Source organism: Oryctolagus cuniculus, chromosome 3 (genome assembly GCF_964237555.1).
Source record: "Oryctolagus cuniculus chromosome 3, mOryCun1.1, whole genome shotgun sequence".
NCBI classification, from domain to species: Eukaryota; Metazoa; Chordata; class Mammalia; order Lagomorpha; family Leporidae; genus Oryctolagus; species Oryctolagus cuniculus.
The window spans coordinates 1,980,773-1,999,115 of NC_091434.1; the positions used below are offsets into that span (position 1 = coordinate 1,980,773).

At 60.1% G+C, this 18,343-nt stretch overlaps 1 protein-coding gene across 2 annotated transcripts; it reads right to left on the bottom strand.

Moving 5' to 3' along the window:
• Positions 1-3,455: 3,455 nt before the first annotated feature.
• Positions 3,456-17,637, bottom strand: LOC127488523 (uncharacterized). Of its 2 annotated transcripts, none has more exons than XM_070069943.1 (2): positions 9,566-17,637; positions 3,456-8,586 (listed from the first exon to the last, which is right to left on the bottom strand). In XM_070069943.1, the coding sequence occupies exon 2, from the start codon at positions 6,609-6,611 to the stop codon at positions 5,619-5,621; it is 993 nt and encodes a 330-aa protein (XP_069926044.1). In that variant the 5' UTR covers positions 6,612-8,586; positions 9,566-17,637; the 3' UTR covers positions 3,456-5,618. The 2 variants fall into 2 exon arrangements, with proteins under 2 accessions (XP_069926044.1, XP_069926043.1); XM_070069942.1 differs by having other exon boundaries at positions 3,456-8,042; positions 8,409-17,637.
• Between the last annotated feature and the right edge of the window lie 706 nt (positions 17,638-18,343).

Consider the following 18,343-nt stretch of genomic DNA (forward strand, 5'->3'; position numbering starts at 1 on the left):
TGGTGGGTGCTATATTGATGCATGTTGTATGTGGTGTGTGTTGTGTGGTGTATGTGGTGTGTACTGTGTGTGGTGCATGTTGTATGTCCTGTATGTGGTGTGTGTTGTATGTGGTGTGTGTTGTATGTGGTGTATGTTGTGTGGTGTGTGCTATATTGATGCATGTTGTGTGTGGTGTGTTGCATGTGGTGTGTGTTGTGTGTGGTACATGTTGTATGTTGTGGCACATGTGCGTGTGGTGTCCACAGCACGTCTGGGTGTGGGGAGCGGGAGTGTCTGAGGGACAGCGTCACCCAGGCTCGGCCACAGGGACCCACGGGCCTTGGAAGTCCCCGCTGCGGGGCACAGCAGCCGCGGGCTGAGGCAGCCCGGAGTCCGGCACGAGGCCCCTGGCGCGCTGGGTCCCGTGGGCAGCAGACGGCGGCGCTGAGGCCACCGACAGGAGGGGTGTGAGGGGCCTGGGGGCCGCCCGCCTGGTGCCCCCCACGCTTCCCTCAGTCCCCAGGGGACCCCCGTACCGGCTCCGGTCTTCTGGCCGCTCTGCATGCCGCGCCGGCACCAGGAAGCCCACGGAAGGCCCCCTCCCTCGGACACGTGGTCGCAGAGGGTCCATCAGCCCGGGACCCCTCCCTCGGACACATGGTCGCAGAGGGCCCGTCAGCCCGGGACCCCTCCCTCGGACACATGGTCGCAGAGGGCCCGTCAGCCCGGGACCCCTCCCTCGGACACATGGTCGCAGAGGGCCCGTCAGCCCGGGACCCCTCCCTCGGACACATGGTCACAGAGGGCCCGTCAGCCCGGGACCCCTCCCTCGGACACATGGTCGCAGAGGGCCCGTCAGCCCGGGACTCCTCCCTCGGACATATGGTCGCAGAGGGCCCGTCAGCCCGGGACTCCTCCCTCGGACATGTGTCACAGAGGGCCCGTCCGCCCGTGGGAGTCCAGACCCGGCGGCGGAGGCGGAGCAAAGTTCCCGCGCGGCCCCGCGGTGGAATCCGCCAACCAGCAGGGGGCGCCACCGCCCGCCCTGAGCGCGGCCCCGAGGGCTGGCGCTGCCGCTCCGCTGCTTGGGGACGGGTTTGCTCGCTGCCGGGATTTTCCCGTCACTGAGAGCTAAAATCACTGTCCATGGAGGACGGCACTCGCCTGAACCACCACCCGCCAGCTTCCTGTCCCGCGGCGCAGCGGGGACCCCGCCAGGTGACCAGGTCCCCGGCAAGCCGACTGCATCGCCGGCCGGGGTTAGCCGGGCCCACTGCACAGACCGCAAGCCCCTCGGACCTCAGCATCCGGCCGTACACCGGGGCGGGGCCTCTGCCCCCCGGGTGTGGAGCCGCCTGACCACACTCGCTGAGCCGGGGCCCGCCTCTGCGTGACGGGCCGGGTTCCAGCAGCCCAGGCTCCAACAGGCAGCGCTGGGCCGGCGCGAGGCCCTCCCTCCAGGCGCGGGACAAATCCTGACAGCGCGGACCTCAGCGGACCCGGAGCCAAGCGGAGAGGGCGGCCCCCATGAGGAGGTTGCCCAGAGTGCCTCGCTCTCTCGGGGTGGGCTGGGGGCCGCAGAATGGAGCTCCAGGCCTTCAAGCCAGCCGAGAGCGGAGGACTTCAGGGAGAGGGGGAAGCGCAGGAGACCCCGCCGCTCCGCACCACTCAGCCCCTCAGGGTGACGGCCCTGGAGGAAGCACGCGGAGGTCGGGGAACCCTCGCCCTGCTGGGCATAGACTGCAGCCCAGGGCTGGCCTGTGGGCGTCTCATGCCGACAAGGACGGCCCTGAACAGGCCTGTCCTGGCAGGACTGGGGGTCACTCAAGTCAGCTGGCTGCTTGCCCCCGACCTCTGCCTGTCACAGAGAAAAGTGACATTGTCCAGAGCTACGACAGTTTGCAGCCAGTGTCCAGCATTCACTCAGAAATTACCAGACACTCCGGACGCCGCACAGCAAAAACACTCACAAGGGAGTCCTATTCCAGAAACAGTTCAAGTGTCCATTACAGTGGGATGCGCAGATAAAGCTTGGTCCCTTCAAGTAAGGACGGCTATGCGGCAGCTTAGAAACCGCTACAGCACAGAGCACGGGTGACCTGATGCTGTGTTGAGGAAGCATCAGATATGGGAGATCATTTACAATACACTTACAATGAAGTCAAGCACAGAAAAACTAATCCACGGCGATAGCGGCCAAAAATTGGCCACCTTTGAGGGAAATTTCAAATATAAGGAACATGAATATTTTGGGATGCCAATAACTTGGAACATCTTGATCTGAGTAATGATTATTTGGATATAAAGTTGTCTCTGTGTGTGCGTGTATAACGACTCTGCAAGTTAAATGAACACCTAGGATTTGTACACTTTAATGCACATAAGTTCTACCTCATCAAAAAAAGAAAAAGATTAGTAATCATTCTGTGTAAGCAAGCAAATAGCACTCTGTCCACGTCTTTCAAAGCAGGTTAGACACAGCTGAAGGGAGAATTATAGAACTGAAAGATAAGTCAATGCAAAATTAAATACAAAAAAAGGACATAAGGAATATGCTGAAATTATTCTAAGAGAAATTCTGGGCAAAGGCCATTTAGCATGTGAATAAAGACAAAATAATACATAATGGGTAGATTTAAGCACAATTATATCAATACTTACAATAAATACAAAGTTATTATGCTTATCAATTAAATTACCAGATTTAATAAAATTAGAGTCCAGTTCTATGATGTGTATGATACATCCCCTAAATGTAACAAAACAGACCTGAAAGTGAGCAGATAAGAAACAAGACACCTTACAAGCACTAACAAAGTAGTATCAGACTTAACTTACAATCAGTGAGCATTACAAGAGATACAAAACATGATTCATGTTAGTAATAGTCCTCCAGGAAGACATGACAGTACCAGATTTATAGGCACCTAGTCATGGAGGTTGAAAACGTGATGCAAATATTCACACAGATGAAGGGAACGTAGATGAATCTGCAAAGCACGTGGGTATTTAACAACATCTCTCCAAAGCTAATAGAACAACCAGACGAAACCTGCACACGTGCCCAGCTGGCTCTGAGAACCGCCGAGGACCAGCGACTCGGGGTGCCTCCCCCTCCCCCTTTATAAAGAGGGGCGTCCCTGCCGGCTGTGCCCCGGCACCACGCGTCAGGTGCAGCGGCTTTGTGGTCTGGAGGAGAGAAGGGCTACAGCCCAGGGCCCGCCTCCCCACAGCGCTTTTTCCTTTCATTTGCCGAAATATCCGCTCTGCACACTTAAAACCCACGCCACTGGCTGCGTATAAACTGGGTGCCGGCGTGGCGTCCCGGTGTATACACTGGGTGCCGGCGTGGCGTCCCAGTGGATGCCGGGAGGAGCTGGAGCCCCGTGTGGGGGAAGCGGACGAGGTGGCTTTACCTGGGGGCTCTTTCAAGTCCGTTTGGCCTGTGCTACAAACACCAGAGAGCGCTTGGCTTACAAACAATGGAAGTTTATTTCTCGCAGTTCTGGGGGCGGGGAAGACCCAGATGGAGGCCCTGGCAGACGGGGCGGCTCACTGGGCGGCTCACTGTGTCCGGGCGAGCCCGCCCGCCGGGGCCGCCTTCCTCGGGGCACAAGCCCTCGTCACCTAAGCAGCTTCCAGGAGCCACCTCCTATGTCCATAACCCCGGGGGTGAGGATTCAACGTGCGAGGTTTGGGGTGACACGAACACTCAGACGACAGCAGGGGGCCGTGGAGTTTGGGGTGGTTCTAAAGCTGCCGGGGACCTCCCCTGCGGCAGCGGGGTGGAGACGGGTGCAACCGGGGCCAGGCCTCCTCTCTGCGCTGCAAGCTAACGTCCGACGCGCTGACTCCACATTCCCACGGGGCCCCCAGACTCATCGCAGGCGCGAGCGGCAGCTGCCACCCCCGGCAGTGACGGCCTCTGTCCCGCGGAACGCGCGGGAGCTGACGCCTCGTCCTGACGGCCGCCCGCTGTCCGACCCGGCGCCAGGGTCAGAAGCTCCCTCCCAGCTAGCCCCCGTCACCCCTCACCCACACCACTGTCCACACTGCCTGTCTCGATGCGGACTCAGCAGCAGCCCAATGCTGGGCCTCCCCCGACCCCGAGACCCCAGGACCGGCTCCCGCGGTCACAACGCTCCTTCCGAAACGCAACACCCACTCTGAGCATCCCTGTTGAAACTGCCACGTGGCTTCGGGCTGTTGACGCACTAACGTGGCCCAGCCAATGCTCCCTGGTCTCCACCTGCGGCCCCTGCAGCCTCCCGGCCCTCCTCTCAGGCTCACCGTGCCGTGCGCCCTCCCCGGGAGTCTCTCCCCAAGCTGCCCCTTCCTCCACCCTCACATCTGCTCCTTTGCTTTCCTACATACTTATTCATCCATTTGAAAGTCAGGGTTACAGAGAGAGGGAGAGACAGACACACACACACACAGAAAGAGAGAGAGGCAGAGAGAGAGAGAGGTTTTCTGTCCGCTGGTTCACTCCCCAAGAGGCCGCAACAGCCAGGGGTGGGCTGGAAGGAAGCCAGGAGCTTCCTCCAGGTCTCCCACGTGGGTGCAGGGGCCCAAGGACCGGCCCATCCTCTGCTGCTTTCCCCGGGCCACAGCAGGGAGCTGGATCGGAAGCGGAGCAGCCAGAGCTGGAACTGGCGCCCGTGTGGGACGCAGGTGTCACAGGCAGTGGCTTTACCCCCAGTGCTGGCCCCAGAGCCGCCCCTCCCACTAAGCTCCTCCCTCCTGCAGGCTTTGCCTGGGGCACCCCGTGGTAAGCCCTGGCGAGGAGCCAGCACCCAGCACAGGCCGGCGAGAGCTGACGCCAACGAGCGCTTGCAGAGTGAGTGAACCTCACTCACCCTTGACCAGGCCTGAGCATCAGACACCCACGGGGCCCCCGTGGAGCTCACCGGGCTGGGGACCAGCGCCCCCCACTGAAAAGCAGCAGGAGCCTCAGTTCACCCTGGGGAAGCACTCGTCCCTTCCAAACCTGGGGCCCAGGGCGGTCGCCTCTGGGGATCCCGCATCCCACCACGAGGGGCCTGGTTGGAGGCCCGGCTCCCTCGCTTCCCTGCCAGCTCCCTGCTGACGCGCACCTGGGAGGCAGCGGTGACGGCCCAAGTGCTTGGTCCCTGCCATGCACATGGGAGACCCGGATGGAGCTCCAGGCTCCTGACTTCAGCCTGGCCCAGCCCCAGCCGTTGTGGGCATTTGGGGAGTGAACCAGTGGACGGAAGAGACCTCTCTCTCTCTCCCAAAATAAATACATTTTTTATACAAAATGATGAGACAAAGGACAGAGGATGAGCACGGGGCGCGGCTGTGTTCCTAACGCTTCCATCCCTCGGCCCCGCCCTGCCCCTCCCCCCCCAATCTCATTCTCTCTCCCTGCACTGGGTAGCAGTCTCCCTCTCCTTAAAGACTTCCCGAGGAAGCAGCCGAGCGCTTTCCCACAGATCTGAGAATTCCCTGCAATAAAGCGTCGGGTGAAATGAGACAAGGCACCTTCTGAGCCCCAATCAGCCCAGATCACACATTAAAGCCGCAACATCGGAACAATGAACGCCGCTGACAGCCTCCTCCGGCCGGCGGACCCCGCTGAGTCTGGGTTAACAGCGTGGGCGCTGCAGGGAGTGTCCTCATTCCGCAGGTTTTCCACTCCCGGGCACAAATCCGCTGGGCCCCCGCCCGGCCCCCGCCGTGCTCACCGCCAGCAGAGCCTGGGAAGCTCGAGGAGCTCTGCGCGGGGCGGGTTGCAGAGAGCTTGGTCTTTTTATCTGCCAGAGACAAAAGCCTGCATCGTGCCTGCGCGGAGAGCAGAGACCCCGAGGGCCCCACGTCCCTCTCCTAGCCTGCCGTGGACACCGTGTACCTGGGGAGCTGCACAGAGGACTGTAGCCACGCACACCCCAAGGAGGCCCGCCCTGCCGGGCAGCACCGCCACACGCCGGGAGCCTGGACGGCCCTGGGCCAGACCCCAGCCCAGCAGTGCCGGGCCAGGCGGAGACGGCCAGCACAGGTACCCCACACAGGCAGGTTCTCTGTCCGTGGGAAGAGGCACTGGCTTCTATGTAAGGACCCCACAGAGGCCAAACACCATAACCAGGCTCCTGGAGCCCCTGCTCCTCAGCTCCGCCCACCCTGGCCTGCAAAACCACCTCCTTCCCTTCCCACTCCTGAGGTCCCAAGGCTCGTCCAGCACTGGTCACACAATGACGCCGAAGGTCGCCTTCCCCTAGGCTAAGATCAAGAGAGCAGCCCGTCCCCTCCTGCCGCCAGGGAGCTGACGAGGCACCGTCCCCTCCCCCGTGTCTGCCGAGGTCAAAGGGCAACCTGGACTTCCGGCCCCAAGACCCCTCCTCAAGCGCCCAGCTCCAAGAGGAGGCTAAAATAACGTCTGAGTAAGCGCCTGAGTGCCCCAAACACCTAGGATCCAACGGAAGACCACCGCTCACACCGAGGGCCGAGTGAGAAGTCACGGTCAGCAGACAGGCGGGAGGACCCCCGTGCCCGCCAGAAGTGATGCGGATTTCAAAGACGCCATCACACAGATGCGGAAACACGCCGGAAATAATGAAATAAAATCTCAGCAAAGCCGCAGGGGACACTGAAAAAGAAACAAAGGCCAACATTAGAACTGAAAAATACAACGATCAGAATAGAGAGAAACCAACAGAACAGGGAAGGCAGAGGAAGAGCCCGGGGCCTGGAGAGAGAACGGAAATTACCCAGCCCGACAAGGGAGACGTGGACTCAACACAACGAACGAGTCGTGAAGGCTCGGGGCCTGCAGGGCGACAGAAAAATCCAGAAAGCCTGTCCTCAGAGCCTCGGGGAGGGACCGAGGAAGGGGCTACACAAGCGGCTGAGTCTTCCCGGGTTCGGCAAACAACACGCACGCAGCCTGCAGATCCAAGAGGCTGAGCAGGTGCGGAAGAGAACACCCCGCCCAGACACATCATCACGAAACCGGACCCAGGACACAGGCCGAGAGGGACGCCCCTGGGGCCCGGCAGGCTTCCCACCAGGACCCGCGGGGCGGAGCTGCGGCACCTCCCGTTAGGTACAAATAAAAGAACTGCCAGTTAAGAGACCCTGGAGGGGTAAAGGGGAAATCGAGCTGTTCCCAGGCGCCGCAACACCAGGAGGACTTGTCACCTGTCCAGCAACACCAGGAGGACTTGTCACCTGTCCAGGATGAGCGGCTGAGGGAGGACTGAAATGGAGAGGCGGCTCAGATCAGGGGGACACAGGCCCACGGCGGTGCAGTCTGGGCCCACGTGGCGGATCCGCGTTTCGGAAGGCGCCTCCACACTCCAGGCCGCTGCAGTGCTCACCGTCGCAGGCGCCGACGCGCGGCAACCAGGACGGGAGAGTCGCAGTCCTCCCTCGGTTGTCTGGAAAAGCCCCGTGAGAAGAGGTGCGCTCCAGCTTCCCTCAGAGAAAAGCGCATCTCTGATTCCCGGTTTGCTTCCCAAACTACTCATCACCCGCATTTATCCGTCCAGTTTCCCACCCAGAACGTTCATGTTCACAAAACCTTCACGTGTGTTCAAGACGGAGTCGCTGCCTCCAGCAAATCAAGCGACAGGAAGCCGGGTTGAGCTTGACGACCGCGTGGGACGCGGTTACGCGGGATCCTCGCCGTTCCCGGAGGCTCCGAGTTGAGTGTGCGCCCTGCATGTAGCCCGACAGTCCTGGAGGGGTTCAGCCCCGGCGTCTACACCTCGGGAGCTGCTTCGGCTTAGAAAAGCAGCTCTTAGGGCCAGTGCTGAGACGCCGCAGGTCAAGCCTCTGCGGGCAGCGCCGGCGTCCCCTGTGGACACCGGCTCAAGTCCCGGCTGCTCCTCTTCCGATCCAGCCCTCTGCTGTGGCCCGGGAAAGCAGTAGAGGATGGCCCAGGTCCTTGGGCCCCTGCACCCACATGGGAGACCCGGAAGAAGCTCCTGGCTCCTGGCTTCGGATCGGCGCAGCTCCAGCCGTTGCAGCCATCTGCGGAGTGAACCAGCGGATGGATGACCTCTCAGCTTCTCCTTCTGTAACTGCCTCTCAATCAAATAAATCTTGAAAAACAAAAAAAGAGGCAGCTCTTCAGGAATCTCGTCCTCTGCCACCAAGAACCCGCCCTTGGCGGCCGTCAGTCCCGAAGGGGACGGAGTGTCCCATCGCCCGGTGACACGTCCCCCGTGTTCAGAACAGGGTCTTCAGGGGCCGAGGACGCCGTGCGCGCCTGCCGCGGGAGGGCGCTGGGCCCCGGCTGCTCCTCCCTCCCGCACAGCGCCGTCCTCACTGGAGAAGCAGAGCCAACCTGTGGGCGCCCTGCCGGGGGACCCCCAGCCTCTGTCCCTACCCCTGCGAGGCCACCCAGGCTCCGCGTGCGTCTCGGTGTTGCAGGGTTTTCTGCCTTCATCCACGAGGGAGAAACTTACCTGCAGAGGAGAGGCATCAAAGCTGCCGCGAGGCGGAGGCTGGCCGGGCGCCCACCCTGCCGGCTCAAGGAGCGTCCGGTCCAGTCCCTCGGGCAGAGGTGCTCGGGGTGGGGTCTGTCCAAGATGTGTTCAGGAGCACAGGGCGGGCACACGCCTCTGGGAGAGGAAGGCGGGCTTCCTGGAAGAAGCGGCATCTCAAAGGGAGCAGCCCAAGAGTGCAAGGTCTGGTGGGGGTCGGGAGGAGCGAGGCTCGAGGTGAAAGGGAACAAAATGGTGTCCCGCTGGGCCGGCAGCAGGGTCAGGGCCCCCACCCCACCCCACCCCACCCCACTGCCCCAGCGGCCGGTCTGCCACGGAGCGAGCTGGACACAGCTTTCAGGGCTCCGGCCGTCAGGTGCGGTTTTATCTTGCGCACCTGGAGTTCCGGGTACGATTTACAAGCCGTGAACCGCGAGTCCCTGGTGGAGCGGGACCCCTGGCCCGGCCGCGGCTGCACCTTCTGAGGACAGCCCGGCCCCGGCAGGGTCTCAGGGCCGTACACGCACATTTTCCACAGGCCCCTCCCCGGGGCTGCTGGATGCAAGCCAGACGCCCCGGATACTGCCCTGGGAGGGGGAGAGGCCGCCAGGGCGAAGGGGACACGCGGGGGCCGAGGGGGGCTGAGGGGCCATCTCAGCCTACATAGCGAGTTCCTTTAGTGGGGCACAGCTACCCACCCACCAGCGTCTGCAAGCACCTGCGCTAAACCAGGCTCTGCACGGGCCGCGGGCTGCCCCCGCCCCAGCGTTCCTCTGCTGATTCTCACTCTGGTGGGACTCAGGGTGCTGCAGCGCAGGCTCTGGGCGTGGTCCCAGCCCCTCCACGGCAGGGGAGCATCCGTGGCCAGTGAAAGCTGGGACTGAGCTGGGCTCTGCAGGCCATGCACGGCCTTCCCTGCGACCACGGGGTCCGAGCCCTGGCCACACGCGGCCCTCTCGCTGAGGTCTCCTTAGACAGAACCGTGTGTGTCCTTCCCTGGGCAGGGGACACAGGCAGTGGACGCCTCTCTGCTTCTCGTCCTTTCTGTGGTGACAGCTGTCACCGGGGGAGGTGACGTCCAGAAACCCAGTCCTCGGAGGGCGGGGACCGAACATGCTGGGGGCAGCAGGGCCACGTACCCGCTTTGTGCCAGCACAGCGCTGGGGTCTCTCGCCTCCAAACTCTACCAGAGAAGCGAACAATGAGGAGCTTCAAATGGGGCATCGAACCCGGGAGCCAAAGCACAGGATGCAGGCGACAGACGCGAGGCGGGGGGGCTCCAGCTCTGGTTTGTGGCCGGATCGTCGGGACGCCCGCCTGCGTGAGCAGAGTTCTCCCTGCAGAGCATGCGGAGCAAGCTGCCGAAGCTGTCAACCTGTCAGGCCTCAGGTGCCCCCGACCCTGCCAGCAGACACCAAGGACTTCCAGATCACATGTCGGTCGCTTCTCCAAACACTGCACATGGGGCCGGGCTGTGGAGCAGGTGAAGTCACTGCCTGCAGCACCGGCATCCCACATGGGCACAGGTTCTAGTCCCGGCTGCTCCACTTCTGATCCAGCTCCCTGCTATGGCCTGGGAAGCAGCAGAGGTTGGTCCAAGTATCTGGGCCCCTGCACCCATCTGGGAGACCTGGAGGAAGCTCCTGGCTCCTGCTCTGGCCTGTCCAGTCATCCTGGGAGTGAACCAGCAGATAGAAGATCTCTCTGTGTGTCTGTCTCTTTCTTTCTCTCTGTAACTCTAGCTCTGAAAGAATGGAATGGAATGGAATGGAATGGAATGGAATGGAATAGAATAGAATAGAATAGAACAGAACAGAACAGAAAAGAAAAGAAAAGAAAAGAAAAGCTGCATGCAAGTGAGTCACGCAGAAAACACCGCCCAGGCCATGCATGCCCTGTGGGAAAAGAGCTGAAGAAGAAGAGAAACACAGCATCGCTCTATCGCCAAGGGACGCCACTGTGCACCTCTCCCTCTCAGATGCCAGGGCGCAGGGCGCGGTGCACGGTCATGTCCAGGTCTTCCTCTTATCCACACGCGTGTCTGGAAGCAGGGCAATGGAGCCCACGTGACCCAGTGTCACTCAGCCCTCCCAGCACCCACAGAGCACGGCTGGCCCTACCGGTGTATCGGCCCCACATCCATGGGCTCAACCAACTTCTGATTGAAAATATTCAGGGGACGCCGCAGCTCACTAGGCTAATCCTCCGCCTTGCAGCGCCGGCACACCGGGTTCTAGTCCCAGTCGGGGCGCCGGATTCTGTCCCGGTTGCCCCTCTTCCAGGCCAGCCCTCTGCTGTGGCCAGGGAGTGCAGTGGAGGATGGCCCAGGTGCTTGGGCCCTGCACCCCATGGGAGACCAGGAGAAGTACCTGGCTCCTGCCATCGGGTCAGCGCGGTGCGCCGGCCGCAGCGCCCTGGCCGCGGCAGCCATTGGAGGGTGAACCAACGGCAAAGGAAGACCTTTCTCTCTGTCTCTCTCTCTCACTGTCCACTCTGCCTGTCAAAAAAGAAAAAAAAAAGAAAATATTCAGGGGAAAAATGACACGTGTACCGAGCACGTACGGACTTCTCTCCCCATATTACGTCCTGAGCCGCGCAGTATGATGGCTGCTCCCGCCACATGTGCACTGGATCGGCTGGCACACGTGATCGAGGGTTAAGACAGAGAGCTTGGGGGGCCACGTGTGACTCCCACGCCATTTTATGTAAGATCCGTGGGGCTCCTGGACCGGGCCCCCGTGGACATTGAGGGCTGGTTGGGCATCTCCTGGTAGCCACACATTGCAGATGGGCGAGCAGCTGAGGGCGACAGCCATCACCCTAGCCCTGCCGGCCCCGTGGCTGCAGCACCACCTCACAGCCAGCCTCGTGTGCAGGGAGAGGAGCCGGGCAGCTGCCCACCACTGCTCGCCTGACCGCCTGAGCGTTCACCTTAGCAACCCTATCTGGTGAGTGGGGTTATGTTCTCCACCGTGCAGGGAGTAACCAGCCGGCCGGGGGTCTCACGGGTCAGGCCAGGACCGAAGCCATGGAGTCCACTTTGAGCACCTGCTCCAAGCCACCGCACCACAGACCTCAGGGTTTGGGGCTGGGCAAGGGAGGCATCTGGGCTGTGAGGCTGAAGGAAGCTGCTCTCCCAGGGCCTTGCACGAGCCGGGATCACCTGCCTGCCACAGGGGGGTTCTCGGGAGGCGGACTCAGGTTTCACGAGCCCCGGGGACCCTGTGGCAGGGACGGGGGAGATGCAGGGAACGGACCTCGATACTGGCCACACACACAGGACGCTGCAGCCAGGCTGGCCCTGGGCTTGGTCCCCAGGACTAGGATGGGGGCCGTTTATGCCCCCACAGACCAGGCTTGTGCATGGGCCGCCCTGAGAGGTCTGTGCTGCTGGTGGCCTGATCGCCTTGGTGGGAGGTGCTCATGCCACTGGGCCTGTGCCAAGCCCCCCCCACCAGCCACCACGGCCACCGCCACGGCAGAAACCTTGGCAGTTTCAATGCACAACACCGAGGGAAGTGTGGGTTCCAGGTAATGCAAACGTCCCTGTTATAGTCCCGAGTGTTCCGTGGGACGCGCTTACTCCAGCTCCCACTCATCCGATGACACCAAAACCAAAGATATCAACAGGAAACAGAAACTATAGACCTGCACTCCTTTTAGAGACGCAAAACCGTCACAGAACCCCAGGAAGCCAGAAGCAGCAACATAGACACCGTACACGCGACCAGGTGGGATGCACCCCCAGGAACGCAGGGTCCGTTTAACCAACAACGCGACCCACCTGGTGAGACGCAGCTACAGACATGCTGTGACCTAGGGGACACTCCCCTGAGGTCAGGAACAGGTGCGCTTTTCCTTCCGCCGCGCTGTATCGAGTGCTGGAAGTCCAGCCAGGGCCACTTAGGCACGAGAAAGGAATCAGAGGTGCCCGGGCCGGGAAAGAGAGCAAAGCGACGCTTACCTGCAGAGGACGAGGTCTCAGGCACAGAGTCCTCAGGAATCCACAGCAACTGCTGGGGCTCACGAGTGCCACCAGGCAGCAGGACACGAGATCAACGCGTAAAAATCAGCTGTTTCTACACTCGAAGTGGAATCAAGAGAATAATCCCCATACAACAACAATGAAAGGAGTGTGTGGGAATATGGTTCACAGAATTGCCAGGGCCGGCGGTTTTGAGTCCTGGCTGCTCTACTTCCCATCCAGCTCCCTGCTGGTGGCCTGGGAAAGCAGCGGAGGATGGGCCCAGGTCCTTGGAAGGAGACAGGAAGGAGCTCCTGGCTCCTGGCTTCCGCCTGGCCCAGCCCTGGCTGTTATGGTGAGTGAACCAGCTGATGAAAGACCTCTCTCTCTCTCTCTCTCTCTCTCTCTCTCTCTGGGTATAATTCTGCCTTTCAAATAAATAAAATAAACCTTTTTTTAAAAAAGTGCAAGACATACACATATACTGCAAGCCATTACTGCAGGAAATTAAGGACGACCTAAAATGGACGGAAAGATGCCTTGGGCACGTGGACAAGGAGACTCGATGTTGTTAAGACGGAGACACTCCCCCAAAGCCATCAGCAGATTCAACACAATCCCTGTGCAAGTCCTAACTGCCTTTGTGTTTTCCCAGAAGGTAACAAGGGGCTATGGGAATGTCCGGAATCCGACACAAAGCAACCGTAAGAAAGAAGAACGCTCCTGTGTGGGCCAGGGCTCCAGGCTGCACTTGCGACTGACTGCACACAGGCTGTGTTGGTTTCCATCCCGGGGAAAGTGGGCGTGTCCCACCAAAGAGTTCTAATGCAGTTTTGTTTTCTTTCTGCTCCCATGCTGCTGACTCTGAATGTAATCGTCTGATCGAGTCTCTTTTCAAATGTGCGGAGTTCGTCCACTCTGAAGCCATCCGGGCAAACTTCCCCAGACGTGTGAAGTCCGAATTCATCAGGGCGACGCCAGGCTCCATTTGAAACCTGCTTCAAACTGCTCGGGCACAGAAGCCATTGTCCTGGAACACACGTGGCAGCCACTGCCGTGCCCTGAGGGTCACCACTAAAACGGCCCCGGCAAGGTCACGGGGGCACTGGGCACAGAAAATATTGCAGGCACATCCCCTGCAACGTATCTAAGTTCAGTAGTGGCTCCAGTAAAATTACAGGTGGGAATGAAGCTGAGTGCCGTCCATTATCACTTGCAAGCAATAAACAATTTAATTCTCTTGGAAAAAAAAAAACAAAGAACAAAGAACAAGCCTAGACAGTTCACACTGCGGTTCCAGAACTCGCTACAACGCAACAGTAAACTGAGATGGTTCGGTTGCACAGGATGGAAATACGGATCAATGGAACAGAACTCAGACTCCAGAATTAACCCTGCGTTTATGACCGTGTTCTCTTAAACATGCATTCATTTAATTCTATGAAAGGCGGAGTGGCACAGAGGTGGGGAGAGACAGACAGAGATCTGCATCTGCTGGTTCACTCCCCAACTGCCCACAACATCTGGGGCTGGGCCAGGCCAAAGCCAGGAGCTGCACCTGGGCCTCGCATGTGGTCAGCAGAGACCCAGTCATTTGTGCTCCCAGGACGCCCTGCAGGGAGCAGGGCTGAGAGTGGAGTCACCAGGACCCAAACCCGCGCCGCGACACAGGATGCAGGCGTCCCACCCAAACCCGCGCTGCTACACGGATGCAGGCGTCCCACCCAAACCCACGCTCCGACACGGATGCAGGTGTCCCACCCAAACCCGCACTCTGACACGGGCTGCAGGCATCCCACCCAAACCCGCGCTGCGACACGGATGCAGGCGTCCCACCCAAACCCGCGCTCCGACACAGGATGCAGGCGTCCCACCAAAACCCGCACTCCGACACGGGATGCAGGCGTCCCACCCAAACCCGCACTCTGACACGGGATGCAGGTGTCCCACCCAAACCTGAGCTCCAACACGGGATGCAGGCGTCCCACCCAAACCCGCACTGCGACAGGGGATGCAGGTGTCCCACCCAAACCCGCGCTCCAACCCGAGCTGCAGGCGTCCCACGGAGCGGCCTCACTGCTGCCCCGCAGCACCACCCGAGGACGGATTCTCTGTGCGGACGCCACGGTTGCTCAGCAGGGAAGAGACGCCCTTCCAGCAAACGACGCTGAGACAACCGGGTTCACACAACACGAGGAAGCTGGGCCCTCTCCCTCACGCTGTATGCAAACATGAACTCAGAAGGGGTCAAAGGCATGAACGGAACAACTGAAAAAGCTCCACGACTCGGAGGAAGCGCAGGAGTAGCCGTCCACGATCTGGGATTGAGCAAGACCCAAAGTGCGCGTTAACGAGAAACACACTGGACTTCGTGCTCCGGGAACATCAGGAGGAAAGCCGGGGAAAAGCCACAGAAGAGGAGAAAGATTTACAATCAAGTGTCTGACACAGGTCGTCTCAGTTCGCTTTCTGTTGCTAGAAGAGAACAGAATGCAATTGATAGTGAGGTCCACGGGGGTCCGCAGCTCCGGAAACCGAGAAGTCCAGAGCGGAGCTTCAACTCCCGGCAGGAAGCAGAGGCCGGGCGAGTGGGCACGCGAAGCCGAGCCGAGCCCGAGGCGCTGTAAACAGCCTGCCCTGGTCACACCGTCCGTGCCGGAAGTCAGAGGGCCCTCCCTGCGTGACGGCCTGCTCTTGCACATGCCGGACCAAGAGCGCATGCCCATGACGCAGCAGTTCCTCTCCCGGGAGCAGAACCCAAGAGAACGGAAGTCGCGTCCATGCAAACATCCATGCAGATGTCCAGGGCACCGTCACTCACCGCGGCCATGGGGTACAGAGAACCCAGAGGGACAAAAGGCGCCGCACCCACGCAACGGAATCTTATTCGGCCATAGAAAGGAAATGGAATTCTGAGACACGCCAGGACATGCATGAGCTTTACAACATGCTAAGTGAGAGGAGGCGCTCACGGAGGGCGCACGGGGGTCCATGCACACAAGACACGGTGGGATCGGGAAGTTCACGACGGCCGGCAGCAGCGTAGCGGGCGAGGAATTCGGGAACGAGACGGATTTCTGGTTCCAGAGGCAGGCGGTGGAGGTCAGTGCAGGCCCTCGTGAACACGCTGACCGCCCCTGACGGCCCCCGAATGGAGAACTCTGTGGTCTGTGGATTATGTCCCCACGAGGCCACCTGAGCCTCTGCTGAGCATGGCACAGCCTTGCTCTAGAACCCTGGGCCAGGGCAGCTGCAACGTGCCCCCCTCCCCCAGTGCAGTGCCCGTGGTGGACGCTGGTCCTTCTGAGGCAGGACTGACAGATCTGTTGTCTGGATCCTCACCACGGCCTCTTGCCCACACAGCCAAGCCTGACCGCCCACCCACTCACGCTGGAAACTTGGAAGCACAATTTAGCTGACGCAACTTCCTTGCTTAAAACCTTTCGGTTGGGGGTGGGTGTTTGGCGCAGTGAGTGAGCCCATGGGGGTGCCCCGTCCCACGCTGCAGTGCTGGGGCTCCAGTCCCGGCCCAACCTGACTCCAGCCTCCTTGAGACGCAGCAGGTGCCACCTCCACACGGAGGCCCAGACGGAGCTCCAGGCCCTTGGTTTTGGCCTGGCCCGGCTCCACTGCTGTGGGCATTGGATGCATCTCCCTCTCTGTCTCTCTCTGTTTCTGTCTCTCCCTCTCTCTGTATCTCTCTCTCTCTCTCTCTGTCTCTCTCTCTCTCACAGCCCTTCAGTCATTCTCCCTAAGTGACCCCAGTTGAACAGCCTCGTATTATAATCCACTGGAAAACTTCATAAAATGAATTAGGCTCAAGCTCAGCTCCCCAAAGCTGTGAGTGCCCCCAGGGCCATCCATGTCCTGATTTCCAGACCTGAGAACGGCCGAGTGACCGGCCAAAGGGGGAGTACGGCTTCCCGTGGGGTAAACGCAACCTTTCAGCTGCACCGAGACAGGGAGGCCGCCTGGCCACCCAGCACACACACACGTACACATCACACACACACAGACCACACACACACACACACACACAGACAGGGAGGCCGCCTGGCCACCCAGCACACACACACGTACACATCACACACACACAGACCACACACACACACACACACACAGACAGGGAGGCCGCCTGGTCACCCAGCACACACACACATACACATCACACACACACACACACACACAGGGAGGCTGCCTGGTCACCCAGTGTGCTTACACACACACACACACACACACACATACACACACATACACACACAGACCACATACACACCACACACATACACAAACATACATACACACATATATACGCATATACCCCACACACACACACCCCACACACACATGCGACAGGGAGGCCACCTGGTCATCCAGCACACACACACACACACACACACACGAGACAGGGAGGCCACCTGTCACCCAGTGTGCACACACACACACACACACACCACATACACACACAGGGAGGCCGCCTGGTCACCCAGCACACACACGTACACACACATTCATACACACACACACAGACAGGGAGGCCTCCTGGTCACCCAGTGCACACACACACACATATACACACACAGATCACACACACACCACACACACACATACACAGACCACATACACACCACACACACACACGTACATATACACATATATATGCATATATCCCCCACACACACCACACACACATACACACACATACACACCACACACTCCCACTCATACACACACACACCCCACACATGCACAAGACAGGGAGGCCACCTGGTCACCCAGCACACACACACACACACACACATATGAGACAGGGAGGCCGCCTGGTCACCCAGTGCGCGCGCGCGCACACACACACACACACACCACACACACACACGAGACAGGGAGGCCGCCTGGTCACCCAGCACACACACACACACACACACACACACACACGAGACAGGGAGGCCGCCTGGTCACCCAGTGCGCGCGCGCACACACACACACACACCACACACCACACACCCCAGCCCTCCAACCTGCCCCTTTGCTCTGCTGGGACACACACCCTTCACCCTGGGTGCTAAGCTCGCCCGCAGAGGGGGCGCGGGAAGGGGCCCCTGCTTTCCCTCCTCCCGGAGCCCTGGCAGGCAGTGAGGGTGGGCCCGGGGAGCAGGCGGCCGAGCCGACGTCCCAGGAAGGCTGACCTCCCCCAGGGCGCTGGCAGCTTCCAGAACATTCAGCAGAACGCCAAGACGCTCCCCAGGGGATTCCTCTGCCCCCGCACCCCACCCCCCCCCCCCGCTGCAGCCGTGCAGACGTGGCCTCCCGGAGCAGCAGGTCCCGAGAGCTGCTCGCCCTCCCCGTGAATGCTCCTTTAAAAGCACCTGGCTGGCGCGTCCCCTGCCGGCCCCCGCACACAGGGGAACGAGGTCGTGAAGGAGCGATCTGGTGTGCTCCGCCATTCCTCCTGTCGGTCTCTGTGCCTCGCAGAGGTCCAGCCGTGCCATGCTGGGACAGAGCACCCGGGGTTCACAACCTCCGTGGCCCGCGGAGCCTCTCTGGGGGGCCCAGGGAAGAATCTGCCGTTTTCAGTGGGAAACAAGTGGAGGTTACTAGCGATGACGACCTTGGACTTGGATCTGGACTCGCTGCCCTGTCTTCACAGTACAGCACCAGCTGCTCAAGAAATCAGGATGCTTCAGGCCGTCCGTTCACAGGCGACAGCGTTTCAAGAGGCGCAGACCCTGAAAAGTGCATGGAACTCCTGAACTGAGCGTGGCAGACGCGTGTGTGAGTACACGTGCGGCCTCTTCTCATACATGCGATGACCGAGCGTGTGCTGGCTTCATTACGGGATAATACTCCAGCATTAGTTTCTTTTTTTTTTTTTAAAGATTTTTTATTTATTTATTTGACAAGTAGAGTTACAGACAGTAAGAGGGAGAGACAGAAAGGTCTTCCTTCCGTTGGT

What these genes read in the sequence shown, in the direction of transcription:
- LOC127488523 (XM_070069943.1), bottom strand. Translation starts at nt 6,611, where the DNA reads ATGTTGGCCTTTGTTTCTTTTTCAGTGTCCCCTGCGGCTTTGCTGAGA.